Source organism: Phaenicophaeus curvirostris, chromosome 6 (genome assembly GCF_032191515.1).
Source record: "Phaenicophaeus curvirostris isolate KB17595 chromosome 6, BPBGC_Pcur_1.0, whole genome shotgun sequence".
Lineage (NCBI taxonomy): Eukaryota > Metazoa > Chordata > Aves > Cuculiformes > Cuculidae > Phaenicophaeus > Phaenicophaeus curvirostris.
Window position 1 is genome coordinate 34,186,567 of NC_091397.1, and position 21,192 is coordinate 34,207,758.

The 21,192-nt window shown below is 42.0% G+C and overlaps 1 protein-coding gene across 2 annotated transcripts in view; it reads right to left on the reverse strand.

Annotated features, from left to right (window-relative positions):
- Positions 1–21,192, reverse strand: part of VOPP1 (VOPP1 WW domain binding protein) — a 65,457-nt gene that overhangs the window by 32,651 nt on the left and 11,614 nt on the right. The window contains exon 1 of one of the 2 annotated variants that reach the window (XM_069859760.1): positions 10,131–10,184. The exons of the other annotated variant lie outside the window; for it this stretch is intronic. Within the exon in view, the coding sequence (XP_069715861.1) occupies positions 10,131–10,169 (39 nt within the window). The 5' untranslated portion in view covers positions 10,170–10,184. Of the gene's footprint in view, positions 1–10,130; positions 10,185–21,192 lie in introns of those variants that run through there. 2 annotated transcript variants of the gene reach the window in all.

The following is a 21,192-nucleotide window of genomic DNA, read 5'->3' on the forward strand; positions in this document are numbered from 1 at the left end:
ATCCCAGTTTTTCCACATTCAAAATAGCTTCCTGGGAGGAAATAAATAAATAAATATTTTTTTTTTAAAAAGACAAAAAGTAGTGGATTTTCTTGAGATCCCATCAAGCTTTCAGCCTCTCTAGTAACAGTTACAAATGACTGTTGGACCTCTAGCCACCAAGTAGTTCACCTGATGCTACATTCTTCTTTATTTCTGCTTGTAGATGATAGATCATATTCATGTGTGGTGAAGCTACCTGACAAGACTCAAAAAATAAGTCAGGATGCTGCAATGAACTCCACTCTTCCCTTTGACACAGACATCAAAAATCTCTTTACTAAGGTTATTTCCTCACAAAGAATGTCTGAGGTTACCTCAGAGATATTCTGCAACTGAGAACTGCAAGAGTGAGATGAGGTATAAATGAAATGTTTGCTCTCTGCTAACATGTGGTCTACACTCCAAAAAAGCTCAAGATTCCCGCCTGGAGGTATTGCTATGGATGGATGACAGCATGAGATAGGGCCATAAATGTTTAATTTATAAACATAGCAGCTAGAAAATCATTTAACCAGACTGAAAGTGCTGAAGATTTTAATAGTGCCTGCCCACATTAACAGATGGAAATAACACCAATAGCTCAGAAACTAGTACAGGCGCACTCACATATTTGGTTAGCATTGACAATGTTGCATAAATTGAGATTCCAGAAAAAATTCAATCCCCGTGCAAACAGTGGGCAACTCCAGAGGTATCAAGGACATTGTCCCTGCTTCCACAGCTTGCCTTGCTGCCCCTCACTTCACAGGCCCACTAGCTGCTCTTCCAAGCACTACAGGGTTCATCCTGGAGGGGAAACAGCACCACAGAACAAAGGCACTGATGCAGCATCAAGTTCCTACGTATTGCCAGGGCAGTCCTGTGGAGAAAAAGGACCCTTAGACTGTAATCACAAATGTAAACTCTAAGATGGGAGAAAGAAATGGAACAGAATCAGCAGAGCAGAGAAACAAGCAAGGGATTGACATGTCCAAAACCACCAGCAAAATTAGAAGTGGAATATAATCTGCAGTTAATTCTTCTTTCACCAGTCTGCATGCCAGCTAGAATTAGCAGGTAAGAAGTGAATAATTAAACCAGAATCATGCCAAGTTCTCTCCTGTGACACTACAGGTGTAGTTTTCAGGATGTGGATTATCCAGAAGGACATCAGACCTCAGTCAGGTCTCTTCCCCTCCTCCCTTCTGTTCCTCAGAAACAAAACAATCACGGACAGAGGAGGCTAACTGGAACAAACTGCACCAACTCCGAGCCTCAGTCAAGGCTTCTTCCTCACATTCTTCCAAACGAGCTTTGGTGATCAGAAACCAACAGAGTGACAGTTAAAGAAATCCAAGCAGCAGACTCTAAATGACAGGCCACCATAGAGGAACGACAGAACCCTGCAAAGGGTATTGGTGAGGGGACGACTCCACTGACTGTCATTTTTATACTGCAGACAGATGGCTGTTGCACCTCTCCTCCATGCAATGCAGCAGCTCCCATTTTTTCACGTTCAACTGAGATTCAAACGAAGAGCTCTTTCTGACACAGAAGCACTAAACCATGAATTAGCTACATCTCCTCACACTGGTCCAGGGCAGAAAGCTTTTTATCGTCTTCCCACAGTGCAAGGTGACCCAATTCCCCACCCCACTCCCCGCACTTTGTTTTGTAGCATGCTTAGCCTCTAATTTGGGAAAGGAAAAGTCTTCACACTTGGTGCTTACCATGGCATTCATTTTCAACGAAAAGATGAAAACTTCTTCTAGTTTAACTGCAGGGGTGCCAACTCATGCAAATAAAGCTACATTTCTCTATAGCAACAGAAATCTTTACCCTAGTTTACAGACTCCCAAATCAGATATAAGATGCCAAATAAAGCCTCAGTACTTCAAATTATATGAATAGGACTCCACACATGAAGAGGATCCTGTGCTACTACTCACAGGAGTGAAGTTAAGCACATGTAGAAGTGTTAGGGGCAACAGGTTTGGCTTTGCCTTTAAAGTTGTATGTTACTGAATAAGAACAGCAAAACACCTCCTTTATTCATTTCCAGTGACACATCTTCACATCTTCAACAATGGCTATCAATTCCCAAAGTGATATGCATTTTTTCTAAAATGATGGCAAGACGTCCATTACTTAAGCTGGACATGAATTGGGTCACATAAAAAGATAAAATAATTGGACCACTTCTCTCCTTAGTTAAAGGAAAAAAGCCTTCTTACTAAATTTCTTTTCAAATAATCAAACAATGCAGTTATGTCTGTTTCTTACTGTTGCTCAATGGCAAGGCTTCTAAGGAGCATCTTCTTGTACTTTCAGAAAGGGTAATGCTTCAGGAGGGGCTTCCTCTCATTCATTCCTGCATTCACCAAGTGTTTAATCAGAACATTAAAAAGGCCACAGATTAATCAAAAACCTCATTTTCCCCCCTAGTGACTCTTCCAGCTGCTATTTCTTGCTATGTTCCAAACCTCAAGACAATATCCTAACTCCTTGTGAGGAATGCCAATTGAAGGTGCCTCCAAAAAGAACCAACAAATGCTCCCCCAGCATCATCTCCTCTGTGCACCTGCAGAGCTGCCTGGTGCTGTGGGGAAAGGATCAGAGCAGGAGCCTGCATCCCTTTGGTGCCAGGGCAAGATGCCAATCCATGGATCCACACTGACCTCTCATTTTAAAGCGTGAGCTCTGCCTTGTCATTCCTGACACCTGATAATGGGACTCCTGGAAAGAAATCCTAGTCACTGGACTGTTAAAGGATACTTAAGAAATCCTGTTTTACAACCACCCTCTTAAGCTTTCTGAGCTTGATTTTACAGCCTCATTCAAAGACATACCAAGGGAGTGGCTGCCATGGATTTTGGCTTACATCTATGGTTAGGACCATAAAACAAAACAGAAAATTGCTTTGCTGCCATCAGCCTTTATGAAAGGCTAAGACAGATGCTACTAGCAGTAGGGCTTTTAAAGGAGAGGGCTGACCATGGAAAGTGCCAGTGACCTCACCATGCGCCCAGGTACTGCTAAAAGCCCCAGAACATCATACCAGCAAGCAGACTAAGGGGCCCACGTAACAGTGAATAAACTTCTAGGCTGCCCTCAGTACTATTTTATGGATGCTTTTGTTCAGCATGGCCTTTTTTTAATTAAAAAAAAAAAAAAGTCAGCCTCTTGAGGGATCTATTTTCCTTTCCTCTTCTGACTTCAGCACAAACATACTAGAAAAATTATAGCCACAGTACAAATAAAAATAGCTGAAGAACTTGCAGCTGTTGTTAATTTCCCAAGTATTCAACATTGCCCATTTAATGACTGAACAATATGCTCCAGTTTCAGTCCTAGCACAAGGCTGTCTAAGTGGGAGGCAGATATTTTAGCTTGCGTGAATGCCAAAGTCAAGTCAACAACTATAGCAAGTAGAGAAAAGGTAGAAGGACAACATAATATAGACCACTGGACAGCCACACCAAACATTTTCTCCAGCTTCTCTTTTCTCATTTAAAATTATTAGTCAACTCACCAGGTGACTAGATCAGGCTCAATAACATATCATACAGCAGGAAAAAAATGTGCTTAATAAAATTCATGAAGTGGAAAACATTTTTACAGTTGAAAAGCTGATTTTCCTTTCTATTTTAAATGTTGAGTGCTTCTGGTGTGAAATACATTACATGGGGAGGTTTTGCTTCCTTATCTCCCTGAATAAGGTCTTTAACTAACTTGTAAATGGTCTAGATGAGTGCATTTCCCTATATTAGTAGGGGAGAAAGTGATGAAGTACTTGGTATTTGCAGGGAACAGAAAGGAAATAAAACATACCTCTTAAGCTTGGCAAGGAGAATCTAAAAACTAAAGCTACGTCTAAACGCTAAAAATGTTTTCGAAGCACTGAAGTTAGATGCAGCAGAAATGCTTATTTAGTTACCTCTCTTGCAGCTCCATCTTCAGTTGCTAAGCAAGCAGTGTCTGGATCCCTCTGGGCTAGCTCATGCGCCATCGGAGGTACTTGTATGACAGTTTGGAAACCTTTACACTAGAGGACGTTTTTCATGCTTCAAGCCTAGTCCAGCCAGAAGATTTCAGTGAGACTTCAGGGCTTGCAACTGTACTTCCACATAAAGCAACTAAAGGGCTGACTATGTTTGCCTTTCAGTGGGGGGAGAAGAAAAGAAAAAACACATACCACAAAGCTATTTTACCACGGCCCCATTTTCACAAAGTATTTTGCTGGGGGGGACAGAAAGCAAAACAAAACCCTACGTCCAGAATGACTACATCTGTGAGATGACTCAATGACTTTTTCCAGACACATCCATATGGACCACTCTTGGAACAGTACAATGTTCATTTAAATAAAAAATACTAAAAAAAAAGTATAAAAACGGAAAGGAAACATCATTGAGAGAAACTTTTCTCTGTGAAACTGAAGTTAGTAGGGCTTTGCTGCGGGATGTTGTTGGAGTTCTCTATGTGGTATGATTTTGTTTTGTTTTTTTTATAACTGCTCAAAGAGAATGAAATGTCAAGCTTTTTTTGTCTGCAAACATCAGGCTACAGAGCTCTGTGTTCACTCGTGAAAGTAATCATAACCCCTTGACGCAGCTGATCTTGGTGGGGGATGAAAGGGAATATCAGCAACCTGAGACTGACAACTAAACAGCAAAGATTACTAAAAATAACAATTCCACAATGCACTGAGAGTCTACGGATGATCATGTGAAAATTCTTGTCCTATTTCAGATCATCTCTACAAAAAATGCAACTTCAAAATTCTAGCTACCATAGTAATGGCATTCTTAATAGGTTAGAAACACCACCTTTATTCCAGAACTGACAGCAGGAAAGTGGAAACAACAGGATGAGTGTTCTTCAAAATATCACAAGCACAAAGAAGCAAGGAAAAATTACAGGAGACCAGAATACCAAATCGTGAACTCTTAAGATTATTGCCAATGACACTGCTGAACACAAATGAATCATAGAATAATATAAATTATGAAAATGTATACACACAATGACATCCACCTAGATGACCGGCAGAGTGTTTCACTTTAGGGACAGTGAAACAAATCTTAACAGACAAGCAACATCTGAACAAGAGGTGATGCTGCTGCTCTGCTCACCCAGTTCTGCAAAAGCAAGGAGATGGAAGCAAGAGTCCATACAAACTTATTAAATGCTCTACCAGGCTAGAGAGGCACAGAAAGAAGTCTCAGTTTCCTTATTTGTTCCTAAAACACAACTAACTAAATTAGAACAAAACACATAATAGAGGCAAATTAATTCCTTTTCCAAGGTTTGTTTTGGGATAATTCAATCTTCTCTCTTATCCTCTCACTCTCACTGAAATCATCTACATCCTTCTTCCAGCATGTGTTTTAAATTGGGCATTGCCAAAACAAGCCCATCAGCTGGCACATACTCAGTGAATATCTTAGGACAGTCTAAAATACTGAAAGCTTCTCCTAGAAAAGAGTGATCACGACATCCTCAAATTCAGCAAGTGAAATTAGAAAGCTTGAAGGAAAGAAAAGACAGGGGTCTGATAAGATTTGGTCCCCTCTTCTCTCTATTGCCTTCGTCGAGAGTTTAGGTAAAGCCTAACCACAAACTATCCACAAAAAAGGTTGTCAGCAGAGCTGAGGTCTTCTGACCCACCCTGCTGGGAGTTTTACCATCCATGAGAAATCACCAGGGTGCAACCCCCTTTGCTTGCAGCCCATGATCATTGACTGTCTATGCAGGTACCAAAACTTGAACAGTGTTTTTGTTTCTTAAACACAGCAAAGCACCAGAGGATAAAATATAAGCAGACGGTACCAGTTTATAGTCAATGAGGGTTGGTAGGTACTTGTACAATTTCTGTGTACTTTGACATGTACCAATTGTATAGGCACTCTTCAAAGCACACTTAACTAACCTTAGGTAAATAAAGGCTCCCGGGATTTTTTTGTTGTTGTTCAGTAAGAAAGGCTGAATGCTTGGGGTCCCATGAGATGGGCACGCTTCCTCTTCCACCTCCCCACAACAGCAAGGTAACCAGGGACCTTGTAGCAGGGACATCTCGGAGCTCTTCAGGCCTTTATGAGGAGACTCCTGCTCTTCAAAGCCAACACACTGTACCTGGCATGTGGGGTAGAATGTTGAAAATATTACACATTAGCTGCTGGTATTGCAGTGGGAGAGCACAAGAGGCAGCCAGATCAGCCAGTCTCATGCATAAAATACAAAACCTGTCAGGTGTCCATGGACGCATGTTAACTGGAAAAGCTTCCTGGGCACCTGGGCAGCTGCCAGCATTGCTGGAAACACTGCAAAGGACATTTACAGGAGACAAGGAAAAAAAAGCCAGAATGTAAAAAAAATTATGAGAAAGTGCCAAATTCTCAACCTCAGATGAATTGCTCGCAGCAGTCAGCATGCATAAGAGTGGGTCTCTAGACTCACTGGCACTTTGCTGATTTGTTTTCAGAGCAAATTCTTGTATTTGTCATTGCTGGTTTTCTTTGTCAAGAGCCAGTATTGTTTTGCTAATGGCTTATGCAGGAGTACTGGAGCCAGCAGTTTGCACAGTGGTTGCTTTTATTGGTCTATTAAAATGAAATGAAGCTGGTGCTAAAGCTTTTATCATCATTTAGGATATTTCATTATGAGTTCAGGGCAGAAAAGTAAGCAACAGCATGTCATACAACTGCACAGCATAGTGCATCTGCTCCTAGGTCTAAGGAGAAATCCATATGGACCAAAGGGAAAATAAACAGCGGGAAAGATAGTTTTCAGGAGTTTCTGCCGGTACAAGCAGCTGTTTGCTGTGCTTAGCAGAAAGAAATATATGGGAAATAAATTCACCAGAAAGAGTTTGACAGAAAGTATGATTATTATTTTGTATTTATCACTGGTTGCATCTAGAAACCCTAACCAGGAACCAGGACATTGCTGCACAATTGCTACACAGGAAAGGAGCAGAGACTAGCAAGGTATAAAACAAAAGATGCTGCAGAAAGCGAGATGCAAAGACGGTAAAAGCAAGCAATGAAGCAATATTTCCTGTCGTGCCAGCAAATAGTCTTGATACATCTGCTCAACTGCTGTCACATTTTGCATTCATTCCACTGAGTCCATGGGAGGACCTGCTGAAAAGCAAGGGAAGAAAGTGCATCTATTTACTGAAAGCCTTTCCCAATGGTTGGTGGAAAAGACAGCATGAAGGAAGTTTATCAAGAACTTCACAGATTTATATGAAGATTAAGGATTTAGGGGGAAAGCACTAGGACCAGGACAACAAGTCAGGGCTTGTCCAAAAAGTCTACCCTATTTACTATATTTACTTCATCCAAGAGTAGCAAAGCAAGAGCATCTTGGAGCATGAGGAATATCAAGGAATGTCACACCAGTTTCTTTTCTGATGATACATCTAAACTAAATACTACTGTTCACATCCCTGTGTTTCTGCAAGTCTTCCTTGAAGCGTAGCACTAAGAAATACTAAATAGTCGCAGCAGGTGCATTAGTCTCTTCACAAGCATACAAATATTTCTTTTAGGATCTAGTTCTCAATATGTCACCACTATCTGGTCTTCCTGGACTTCAGTAAAGCCTTTGACACAGTTTCTCACAGCATTCTGCTTGAGAAACTGTCAGCCTCTGGCCTGGACAGGCGCACACTCTCCTGGGTGGAAAACTGGTTGGATGGCCGGGCCCAGAGAGTGGTGGGAAACGGAGTTAACTCCAGCTGGAGGCCAGTGACAAGTGGGGTTCCCCAGGGCTCAGTGCTGGGTCCAGCCCCGTTCAAGGTCTTTATCAATGACCTGGATGAAGGCATTGAGTGCACCCTTAGCAGGTTTGCGGATGACACGAAACTGGGTGGAAGTGTTGATCTGCTGGAGGGTAGGGAGGATCTGCAAAGGGATCTGAACAGGCTGGACCACTGGGCTGAGTCCAATGGCATGAGGTTTAACAAGGCCAAATGCTGGGTCCTGCACTTGGGGCACAACAACCCTATGCAGTGCTACAGACTAGGAGAAGTCTGTCTAGAAAGCTGCCTGGAGGAGAGGGACCTGGGGGTGTTGGTTGACAGCAACTGAACATGAGCCAGCAGTGTGCCCAGGTGGCCAAGAAGGCCAATGGCATCTTGGCTTGTATCAGAAACGGTGTGACCAGCAGGTCCAGGGAGGTTATTCTCCCTCTGTACTCAGCACTGGTGGGACTGCTCCTGGAATACTGTGTTCAGTTCTGGGCCCCTCACCACAAGAAGGATGTTGAGGCTCTGGAACGAGTCCAGAGAAGAGCAATGAAGCTGGAGAACAAGTCTTACGAGGAGCGGCTGAGAGAGCTGGGGTTGTTTAGCCTGGAGAAGAGGAGGCTGAGGGGAGACCTCATTGCTCTCTACAACTACCTGAAAGGACGTTGTAGAGAGGAGGGTGCTGGCCTCTTCTCCCAAGTGACAGGGGACAGGACAAGAGGGAATGGCCTCAAGCTCCGCCAGGGGAGATTTAGGCTGGGCATTAGGAAAAAATTCTTCACAGAAAGGGTCATTGAGCACCAGAACAGGCTGTCCAGGGAGGTGGTTGAATCACCTTCCCCGGAGGTGTTTAAGGCACGGGTGGACAAGGTGCTAAGGGGCATGGTTTAATGTTTGATAGGAATGGTTGGACTCGATGATCCGGTGGGTCTCTTCCAACCTGGTTACTCTATGATTCTATCAGCAATTGTACAGATCAAAACAAATAATCCAGTTTTACCTCCAGCAGTTTGTGTCCAGATAACCAAATTAAGGATCAAAAGAAGAATTTTCTTTGTGTATAGCAATACTGAAATGGATAAAAATGATGTGGAAGTAAACACTAACAAAATGCAGATGATTTTCAGTTCCACCTGCATTTCACCACTGTGACTACAGTGGTACCAGTGCAGTGACAGGGTTAGATAAGGAAGCCAAAATGGGCAGCAGAATGTTTTTTAAGGATTTTCCAGTCATCTCTGACTCTCAATGCACATCCACAAGTGGTTAAATTTGTTTGCAGTTTCAAGGGCAGAGCACAGTTAAGAGGCACCAACAGCTCGGAGATCCTACTTCATCCTGTAGGATATGTCTTGGCATGGGTGCCTTTGCCATCGCTCAGTTCAGCTACAGCACCTACAGAGATGCATGTGATATACCATAAAGGCATCAGTGCCTCAGAAAATCCAACAGGCACCAAGCATCAGATGCACTGCCTCAACAACACAGGCTACAACAACAACAACAAAAACCAAAAACAAACAACACGAAACGGACCAAACTAAAAACCAAAATCAAAACCCCATAGCTTACAAAAAAACCCAAACCCACACTTTCTCTCCATTCTCTACAACAGAGTTTCATACCACAAAAAAATGAGTTCAAAAAACTTCCCACGGTCTCTTATCTGGAAGATACTTAGCTGGGTGACTTTCGCTAAGCGGACTCTGGGCAAGTATCTTCACCTACCTGGCATAAGCAGATCATTTTAGTTCATCTTTCAGAAATATAGGAGAGATAAGCTTCCTCTCTGTGAACAGCCCATGTCTAACTTCGATTATATCTCTAGTCTTCATGAAAGAAGACGGACAGAAACCTTCATATATACCACTGTTTTTCTTTCCAAAGGCACAAAGTATCTGACTTTACTTTTCTAATAAAAGTGCACAGTAAAAAAACAACACACTTTACAAAACCAAGAGCTCCACCAGAACTCCAGCCTTCACCCTTGAGAGACACAAACACCACAGCACAGATGTTAACTACGTTGCTTGGTGAACCACTGGAAGACACTGGGGCAGTACAACTATAAATGATATAATTGGTTGGGAAATAACTCTAAGACCATCAAGTCCAACTAGCAGCCCAACGCCACCACACCAAACCATGTCCTGAAATGTCATGTCTACATATTTCTTGAACACTTCCAGGGATGAAGTGTTCCACTACTTCCCTGGGCAGTCTGTTCCAATGCTTCACCACTCTTTCAAACAAAGAATTTTTTCCTAATACCCATTCCAAACCTCCCCTGGCACAACTTGAGGCCATTTCCTCTCATCCTATCACTTGCTGCTTATGAGAAGAGACCAACACCCACCTTGCTACAACCTCCTTTCTGGTAGCTGTAGAGAGCCATAAGGTCTTCCCTCAGCCTCCTCTTCCCCAGACTAAACAACTCCAGTTCCCTCAGCTGCTCCTCATAAGGCTTATACTCCAGACCCTTCACCAGCTTCTGCTGTCCTGCTGGCCACACCTTTTCTGATACAAGACAGGATGCTGTTAGCCTTCTTGGCACAGCTATTTAAAACAAAATTTAGTTTGAAACAATAGGGTGAGCTAGAAATCACATGATAAAACTTCTGTTTATGCTGTATAGCTCTTATGAGTCAGTCATAAGTCATAAGTCATAAGTCAGTCATAAGGGCAGCTTTCTTACTGATGCTCATGCCACAGAAGGCAGATGAGCATTTAGTGCAGAAGCAGTACATGTATTCCAACTGCCTTCTGACAGCTGCACTTACCCACAGTCCTTCAGGGTAAAATCTGTCCATCTCTTCCTACAGCCCAATCAAGTAAGCCTCTTGGCACTGAGTTTTGAAAAATATGCTAGACTAGTTTCTCTCTTTCTTAGTGTCAGCACAGGAGGTGAACACATACTAATTTACCTCCTGGCCAGCCTTATCAAAAGCAATGAAGCTTCACAAGGCATGAGTCAATACGTACTTTTCAAGGTAGGTCCCACAGTCTTTAGCTCTCTGTGTTGAGAAGTCCTTTACTCCACTAATAACCCCATGCAGAATAAATTACAATTAAAAGTCAGTAACACTACTGGAATTCAACTCAAGCCAATGAGCTATTTTATTACGGTTCCTTAAAAGCTTAGAAATTAAATTAGCTTCTTTTAAAAGATCAATTTGAGCTCTTTTTTTTCTTCCATGAGGGAAGCCTCAAATCTTCAGCAGATACTACTAGGGACTAATTTCTCCTTTAGGAATTTAAGGTATACCTTCAGGTCCATAGTCCTGTTTCCAAGAAGTGCCTGTAGCTAGGAAAGATGGAGATAAGTTTGACTGAACTAGTTTAAATAAAATTGCACAGATTCTACCATTAACAGAGATGAGGAGGAGATATTTCCGATAGCCTTTTACTGAATGCTAAGGAGGAGGAGGACTAATAACAACAGAATTACCAATTGCCGTATTGTTAGTTCTCACATCAAGGAATGCTTACTCTCTGTCTTTCATAATTTGGTTTTTTGGGGTTTTTTTTTGGTTTTTTCTTAAAAAAAAAAAGAGTAAGGGGCAAAAATTCCAGATATGGGCTTCCTTCCCTCTGTTGAGACAAGTACCTTTTCGCCTTTTCTGGAGTTCTTTTTTTCCTTTGTTTCATGGCCTCAGTCACATCAACTTTCCTCTTGACTGGAAAAGCCTTAGGCAATGCTTTTTGGTTCTGGAACTTGGATATGTAATTTTGGAAGAAAAAAGTAAACCTTTCCTATTTAAATCCGTGCAGCTTTGATATGAGATTAGTCTTTAAATTAATTCTAATTCCAAGCAAAGTTCAGTCAATTTTTTTTCCTCAAAGTTATAAATTTCCTATGGTTTTCCAGGTGCTTGCCCAAGGTTGTCAGAGAATGATTTAAATGAGAAAGATCTTACAGACACTTTCATTTGTCTTGAAACCTGAAATATCTTCCGTGGCTTTATCATGATGATTTCATGAAAAGCACCCTCAATAAGCTACCACATAGACCATATGTTATGCTGCTGAGATGTTGAGATCTCATATGAGACCATATGAGATGTTGGTCGAAATAGGATGCCTTTCTAAATCTTCAAATAGCCAATTCTTGGGCCATGAAGTTTGATGGGATTTTTGCAAGTGTGAAAGGAGATGCTCCTCATGCTTGGAGAGCTGTTGTGTTAAATTGAATGATCTGTGTCTTGCAGGCATAAAATCATTTTTGTGGTTGTTTATGGATTTTTAAGTCTACATAATCATGGCTTTGTATTCTTTGATTTCAGCTGTATCAGGAGAGCCTGAATATTTAATGGATTATTGAATACTGCATAACTTTTCCATGTATGAACTTGCAGAAGGTGTTTTGATTGATTGGTTGGTTTGTTTCTCAATCTCTCTGCAGGGTCAGGGATCATATGTCTGAAATATTTTGAATATGTTGTATGGGGTTTAGGTAATCAATATTTTATGCTTGCCCTTGCAATATGTGGTAGTGGTTAAAATTCAATTAAGCTATGATTATGCAATGATTATACTGAATGATAAATATTTCATTTATTTGGCTTGAAATAAGAAATAAAATATACTATTGACATAGTAGTTTTATTTCAGAGGACTTTGTTAAGACTAGCACATTCAAAACCTGTTCAGTGTCCTAAATTTATTCTGCTGGAGGAATGCAAATATTTCTTTGAGCACTTTTTGAAAGACATTTTGTTGTCTTGCTTTATAAGGATGCTTCTGGCACCTTTATAAAGGCTTTTTGCCTTTTCACCTTCAGGTACAGCCCAAAGTCATATTCTGTTCACACTGTTTATTAATCCAGCCCTTGCTAATTGCACATTGAGAAATATAGGTAACTGCAAGGCTGAAAGAAATATGATGGGTGAGACAAGAGCCCATCTGTACCTGTACTCTGTCTCGGACGGTGGCAGGTGCTGTGTCGGGAAAGGCCATGAGCCTGCCCACTGTCTGGAGTCGATTCCCTTCATACATCTCCAACAAATGGACCAACTGGATCTGAGATATTAGAGTGTAGTTTCCTTTTTATTTCCTTTAGTTACTGTTTTGGGTCCCTCTTCTATTAATTTGTCTAGTCCCTTTTGAATATCTGCTTCTGCAATCTCTTACAGCAACACATTTCAGATCTTATCTATCTGCTGCAGTAAAAAAGTACTTGAAGTAATTTCTTCTCAGGACAGGGGGCATTCACTGAAACTAATGTTACAGGACTTAGGAAATAATAGTTCTGTACTCAGCCTCATAGAATCACCAGGTTGGAAAAGTCCTCTTGGATCATTGAGTCCAACCATTCCTGTCCACCACTAAACTATGTCCCTGAGCACCTGTCTTTTAAATATCTCCAGGGATTGCGACCCAACCACCTCCCTGGGCAGCCTGTTCCAGGGCCCAAGGACCCCTTCTGTGAAAAATTTTTTCCTGATATCCAGCCTGAACCTCCCCTGGTGCAGCTTGAGGCCATTCCTTCTTGTCCTGTCCCCTGTCACTTGGGAGAAGAGGCCACCTCCCCCCTCCCCACAATCTCCTTTCAGGTAGTTGTAGAGAGCAATAAGGTCTCCCCTCAGCCTCCTCTTCTCCAGGCTAAACAACCCCAGCTCTCTCAGCCGCTCCTCGTAAGACTTGTTCTCCAGTCCCTTCACTACCTTTGTTGCTCTTCTCTGGACTCTCTCCAGAGCCTCAACATCCTTCTTGTGGTGAGGGGCCCAGAACTGAATGCAGGATTCGAGGTGCGGTCTCACCAGTGCCGAGTTCAGAGGGAGAATAACCTCCCTGGACCTGCTGGTCACACCGTTTCTGATACAAGCCAAGATGCCATTGGCCTTCTTGGCCACCTGGGCACACTGCTGGCTCATGTTCAGTTGGCTGTCAGCACCCCCAGGTCTTTCTCCTCCAGAAGCACTGAGAAGCACAACAGGACACACATAAAACGTGTGCTGAGAAGCACAGCAGGACACACATAAAACACTGGTTGGAAAACTATCTTCAAATATATGAAGAAATTAATGAGGTAACTGATGATTTCTAACATAAGTTGAGTACTAAAGAAATAAGGGTTTTTCAACCATCGTATCGCCATATTGGACCCAACAAAAAGAAGTCAACAAAAAGAAGTCATCCCCGTCACAGGATTCATTACCAATTTGCCAACAGCCTCAGCTAAGGGACAGAGCACTGAAGAGATGGAAAGCTTGGGCTGTGTATCCACCCATAGATCTATTCATCTCAGGTCAGGTTTGAGGCGTATTTGCAAGGCATACATGTAGGCAGCTTGCTTCAACACTGCTTGTGCTGCGTCTGCCTGATAGCAGAGAAGTCTTCGGGGGCATTGTACAATCTTGTACTGTTTATGTGCATAAAATTGTGATCACAAGCTGAAGATGCAGGGTTTCCTCAGAGCCTAAATCCAGTGTGCAACAAGAAACCCAGACTGCCAATTCTACATGTTGGTACAACAAATTTTAGGACTGATTTTGCTGATGTGCATAGTTTTATTTGAAAACTATTTGTCTCTTCCCTTTTAATTTCACTCCACAAAGCCCTTGAATAGCCTCTCTTGACAATAAAGCTCCCAGTACTAAATCAATCCTGATTTATGAGCCCTGTCACCAGCCACAAAGACATAAGATTGTAAAACTGGACTAGCTCAGAAAAAGTGTAAATAATTGGATTATTTTAAAATATTAAGGGAAAAAAACCAAAACCAAATAAAACCAATTAGAACAGCAGACACAGAAGAAACTTACATAGGAATGTATAAACTCATCATTTTATGCATTAAACCTCCAGTTCCAGGGACATTTCATCTGCTCATATAAACAAAACCTTTAAAACACATCTAGGATTGCATTGAGATTTTCATTAAAGGAAAACAAGAGCCCCAAAAACCACCCTCAGCATGAATTCCCTTCCCCAGTCCCTATCAGACAGACATGAGCTGAGGAAGGTACCATGAATTGGCACAGCAATGTCAGCAACACCACAACCTTGCAAAAATCTGGTGCTTACAAAAGACGCTATCGACATCCTAAGCCCAAATATTATACAGATCTGTTTTACAACAGTCTTTAAGATTGTGAAAGGCACACTAGGCATTGCCTTCTCTGCAGCCTTCACTGTACCACCTTTCCTATCTCCCGTGGCAGAGGAACAGCGATCATTTAAAATAAATTTCTCCAGTACTACCACACTCCTTTCCTGGATGTGCAACAATATTCATAATATTCCTACAAGATGCTCTCAATGTAAAAGGAGAAGGGGAGACAGATTTTTCATGATCTGTTTATTAAATATAAATATACCATATCAGCATATTACATAGTGACAGGTAAACTCCAGATGGTGCCAGCTTGATCTGAAACTTCAACAGAAATTTTCTGAGAAACTCACCCCTATTCAGGAGTTGAGCACAAAGCTGTATTTTTTTTGGTTCTGAAACAAATTGTTTCCTGCATTCCTAAAACAAACAAGCAAAACAAACAAATCTTTGTTTTCTTGACATCTGCTAAGTGTCCCAAAGGACACTTCTACAGAACAGCAAGGTAAGAGAAAGGAGGCAGTAGTGGTTTTCACTTTGCAGTCAAGATCTACCCAAAGTGGTTAATGTGCTCTGCCAATGGCAAATCTGTGTTCAAGTCTCTCTCCTGCTCAGGAGGACTCAAACCTCTCTGCTCTCCTGGAAATGAATGAAAATCAAGCTGCAGGCAATTTGAGGAGACAACATCTCAGATTTTTGTGCTGGCAGTGTTTCTACTAGCATGAAATGCAAAAATATAGGAGCAAATGCCCATCTACATCAGCATCCTATCTGTTAGGCGAAAGCAGTAAAATTTTGGGGACATCACAAAAACCAGCAAGGTCAGAATTACCTCCTTCAACAGACCCAAGCAGATTCCGCAAATCCGCCATGTAGTGACTTCCCAAGGGAAGGCCATGCTGTTTAATAGCAACCAAAAGACCTAACATTTCCTCCTTTCTGTCTTTAATTTCTATGTTCTTCTGTCTCTCAAAGGTATAATGGGAACAAGTGCTCCAAATACAGGTCTCCCTCTTCAAAGGGCATCTAAACCACTGAGCTATGGCATAGCTTTCCACCTAGCTCAATCCATACTTCCTTTGTACTTTACACAGTGGAAAAGAGGGATAATGTCAACAATTGACATAAATCAATTCCAGTATACTCTGTCTCCTGCAGGTTAGGAACTCTTCCAGAAGAGTGATACACACTTAAATCATCCTGAGGACACAGAGGAGATAAAACTGCCCTCCCACACTGAGTGAATGCCAAGCTTTTCAGAAAAATGTTCCACTCTCCTCTGACCACATACTGTAAACCTATACTTCCAGTTCTCTAGCTTTCGGAAATATTTAAACAAAACTAGCCTTTTAAAGTGCTGAAACTGTTTCGATGTGCTGTTATTTCTATTTTGACTGAAGTTACTCAGTAGTATTGACCCAATTTCATGAAACTTAAGACTGTCCTAGAACTGCATATTTCAATGACTGATTCATTAAAAGCAAAAAAAAAGAAAACAAAAAAATTTCAAATGCAAGCATTAGTTTCTACAGTATTTCACTGTGTACGAACACAGCACTAAAAAGACAACAGTAACTTCAACATATTTAGTCAGCTAAGAGGTGGGATGCAGATGAAGACTTTTGTTAGTTCATATTCTACCCAAATAAATATTGTCATCACTAACAATCTGAGCTTAATTAATAATACTACTAATAGGATGCACTGAACAAACATTAGGGTGACAATTTGATGATTCCACAAGAAGAAGAGTCCCACTCCAAGGGACCTTCCCCCATATCACTCATATGCCTGGATGGATTAATTCCAGCTACAAGATATTTAGCATGGGACTTCCAAAAATGCCCACATTTATTAGCTCATGAGAAGAGCTTGTTGCAAAGCATGCAACTACTAAGACAAAGCCAAGTATTTACAGTGAAGTCGAAGTAGTTTCTTCATACTGCACTGGAGTGGGAAACTAAGAGTCAGAAGTATTAAGCTGGGAATTCTGTCATGAATGATGTGCATGACACTTCCACTACTTTCTGCCTACTTACCCACCTTCACAGTGGCCTTGCATCTGGCCTGGGTGCAACCAGAACATGCTACAGCATGGTTAATGCTTCTTAAGTACCCTTCTGGGAGAGATGCCAGACAAGCACACTTTTTGTCATTACAAATAATTGCAAAATTCTGGTTTCCCATAAAAATCTAAGCACTAACTGTCAGACTTCTGAAGCATAACAGCCCAATTTGTTCTTTATTTGGTTACTTGAGTTTGAATAAAGCATGAAGAAATACCATAAACGCACAAAGAGACTTAATCTAATTGGGAAGATGGATATTTGGAGAAGGCACTACCATGAATACAGCAGATATCAAAGTCTAGGGCATCGTTAAGAAAGTTTCTCCTCCAAAACATTGTACAACATTGAAAGAAAAAGTAAGAGTGATTTTTTTTTTTGCAGTTGAAGAGCCAGCTACTAAAGTCAGGTACATGACTTAGTTTTGCCACCTTCAGTGTGTGTTCTAGGAGCAGGTATTTGGGTGTGAGTACCACCTCTGTCCCTGTAGGTCCATGCAGAAGCTGTACACAAGACAGCAGCAGATTGCCACTCCCGCTGGCTGCAACCGTCACAGCAGCTCTGCAGGGACTTCTGTGGCAATCTCCCAGACCCAAAGACAGAGCATCCCTGCCATTGGCTAGCTGAAAAAAACACCTACCAGGCTGCAGGAGGGCCAAGTCCAGACAAATCTGGCAAGCCTGTGTAGTCAGGGAGATCAAACACCTTGGAAGACTCCTTTGTTCCCATGGACAGCTTCATAGTCAGGTCCCAGTCCTTCCTCAAGGCCCGTGTGTTTACAACCCTCATGCACAAGGCAGTAACCTCCGAGGAGGTGTCCAGGGAGTCATTAGCAGTGTTAGAGTAACACTTGCAAATGCTGACAATGAAATTCCAAGTGCCATCCCTACTGCTGTGTAAAAAAAGCTGCTGAGCTTTCTCTAGGCAGTATCAGGAAACCCAGCATTAATTGTCACTTCATGACCTTGCTTCACATCGTGTTTCTATGTTCTCGCTTGAAACAAAGACTTCTTATAAAGGGTTCCTCTTTCCAACCCTGTCTAGATCTTTTTTTAAAAGCTTGCGGCAGGAACATTTCTAAAGGAATCTTCTTAGAAGTTATTAATATGGCTCCATCCAGCACTTCCAGACAGTGGAACATTTACAGATACAGCTAATTTTTTTTTCTCCATCAGACTTACTTTTGGAACTCCATCTAACTGAATCTATTTAACTGAACTTAAACTTCCATAAGAGATTTAATAAATTTACAGCCTATTTTCTTGGAAGGAATTAAATCACCAATTCAGATCAGAGTTAAAACTCCAAAACATGCAACCCATTATCCTCCTCCGCACCAGTGAGAGTGCTGCTAGCAAATCCAATACATTCAGTACATTTCAGCTGAACCTCAAGGTTTCTGCCATGGACTAACAACCCGCATTATCATTAAAGCCTATATTGGAGGTCCCAGAACACAGAAGAATATACACTCCTACTAAAATTAACCCGATTATACAAGCTGTATCTGATATTGGCAACATGAACAAAAGTAAAGCAAAATCTTGTACAGTGTCTCTGCTCCAGACCTGAAAATTGCCCTCATACCTGTTTATACCATATTTATATTCTTTGAGCCCTCTCATCAATCTTAAACTAGTAAATAATGTCTTTTTTTATCCTAGGCAGGAGTTTACAGATATACGTCTCATTAATGTTCATGTAAAAGACGTCACAATTCAGTTTCAATAGTTTTAACAAATTAATATAATACATAAATTTGGTCTTCCCCCTCTTTTCATGACTTCACACTTCCTTATCAGTCCTATTAGGATTTTTCTTATTCTATTTGCACAGCTGCAAATTAAACAGTTTTCACTTTATAGAAGTACCACAACAGCTCTTGCACACCTTTACATGCTCTCGCATAAAACCTCTCAACTTAACTGACATCTTTTTCCAAATGTGCAGTTTGAGACCGAAAAGTAAGTCCATTAAAGATCTGAGAATTTACATGGTCTCATAACAGTTTCCTATTGCCTGTGCCCTGTGGCTGTCTGTGTTCTCTACAGTTCACAAAGCTTACCAGCTGCACATGCAGTCTCCTCTGCCTGCTTTCCATCTACATTATGCAACACCTGTAAGTTTATTAAAAAAATTTCCCTAACACTCTTTTGCCCTGACAGCAACAGCAGCACATTCCAGGGTTGATATCCTACTAAAAAGAGGAGGCAAAAGTACAAAGAAGTTACATTAATCAGCCTACTGTAGCAAAGGGTCAGCCAAGCCGCAAAGGGAATTCCAGGGAGAAGCAGCAAGCCAAACCCTCAAATCTTTATCCTAACATACAAAAAGGAAAAAAGTGCAAAGAAAAAGCTATTCATGCAAAGGTGACAGAATGGAAAACCATATTCCTTTCAAATAAATATAAATAAATATATATGTATATATAAATGTTATTTCTTAATCTGTAGCAAGCATTTTATTGCAACACATGAAACACTGACTTGTAGGGCACTTTGAAGTGCACATGGAACAGCCTCAAGAACAGACCTTGGAGAAAGTAAAGAAACAACGGGACGGGCAACGTTCATGTGGGAAGTGGATGTGCCAGGGCTGAATTGTAGATGGGAGTGAAGAAAGCTTAGGAAAGAAAGAGAAGAGGAAAGTACAGAAAAAAGATAAAGCTTTTTAAAAAGGGAACAGGGACTCAGTAGCCAACTCAAAACACAGCAGCCACCCAGACTCCAGCACTCGGGCTGAGAACTGTGGGAACATTTTCAGAGCCAGGACTGATGTTCCCAAATGAATCATCAGTGCTCAGAGCACTCCTTTTGCTCACTTCCTCTCCCTGCCACAGCCTCTCGCCCCCTTCCCACCTTCTCCCGAGCTATCCTTAGCTCACCCTCACACCACCTTCTCCGGGCTAAGTGACTGCAACAGCAGCCATCTCCTTCCCCATCTCCCCTGAAGTCTTCATTTAGCACTATGGGAGCTCTTGCTGGCTTTGGCTGCATTTGATTTTGTCGTGAGTCACCTTCCCCTCTACAAGTGAGGGATAAACCCACAGCAGTCACAGGTAGGAGCCAGGCTGAAGACCATGTAGTCTTCTCAGTTGACTCAAAGCAGCCCAGGAGGCTCCTTGCTATGATCTTGGAAATTGTCCAGCCCTGGAAAACATCCAGCATCCCCCCAGTTATCTCACAGATTGTACTGGCAACTTCAGCACAAAAAAAGATATTCTGGGAAGCAAGGGAAAGCAAAACCAGCCCAAATTCATGGAAAAGCAATACATACTCCCTCCCCCATCATCTGCTCTGCCTACACATTGCATTCTATTATAAGGATGCCACCAACTACTAGCACAGGTTCATCAAGAGCTAAGGCAACTCAGAGAACAGTTTTACACCTTCACCATACCTACACAGCAGGTCACACTGCATGATCGGGAAAGCGGAATAGGAACTGACATGTCTCTCCAGAGCAGCACAGGGACCAGAGAGCTAGGGAGTGCAAACATGCACACATCAGGTGGCAAGTGTTTCACCCCACACCACAGGTGGCAAGTGTTTCACCCCACACCACAGCCTGGCACCCACGGTTTCTAGTGCTTAATCACTGTGGATGGCTATCACAGAAATAAATGCGTATTCACCAGCTATTCTTAGCATTCACTAGAGAGGCGATTACCAAATTACCCAGTTACGTAATCTCTTTTATATAATCAGTACGATGCTCTTCTCCTTATGCAACACGGAGGGTGACCGTGGCTGGCTGAAGTAGCTTCTTCACCAAAGAGATCTGCATCGTTGGTACCATGGGTGGATGTGCTGGCTACCATATGTGCTTGGATGAGCAATGGCGAGAGCCAAATCAAGGCAGCTGAGCTTTTCTGAAGCAGTGTTGTATAAACATCTGCCTTTGGCTCGGGGAAGACACAAGTATCCCTGCCTATGCTGCTGCAGAAGATACAGAGAGCAGATATCACCTGCACCTCAAGCTGGTTGAGACGCCAAAGTCAAAGGTTCCCAGTGCCCTCCAAGGCAGCCTGATGCAGCACTGGCTAGAAGCAAGTGGGATGTCTCTACTGACTTTTAATGGGCTTTGGATGGGCCTCAGGATTAGAGCTTTAATAAAAACAGGAAGTCGAGATTAGTACGGAATTAAAACAAGCTTAATTCAAAAGCCCCAGCTATGTGCCATAGCCGTGCCTGCAGTTTCCACCCACAGGGAAAACCAGGCAAAGCTGCAACCAAAATAGGTTCCCACAGGGCACCTCATGATGAGCATGCACATGTGGGGAGTTGGCAGCATGGGTC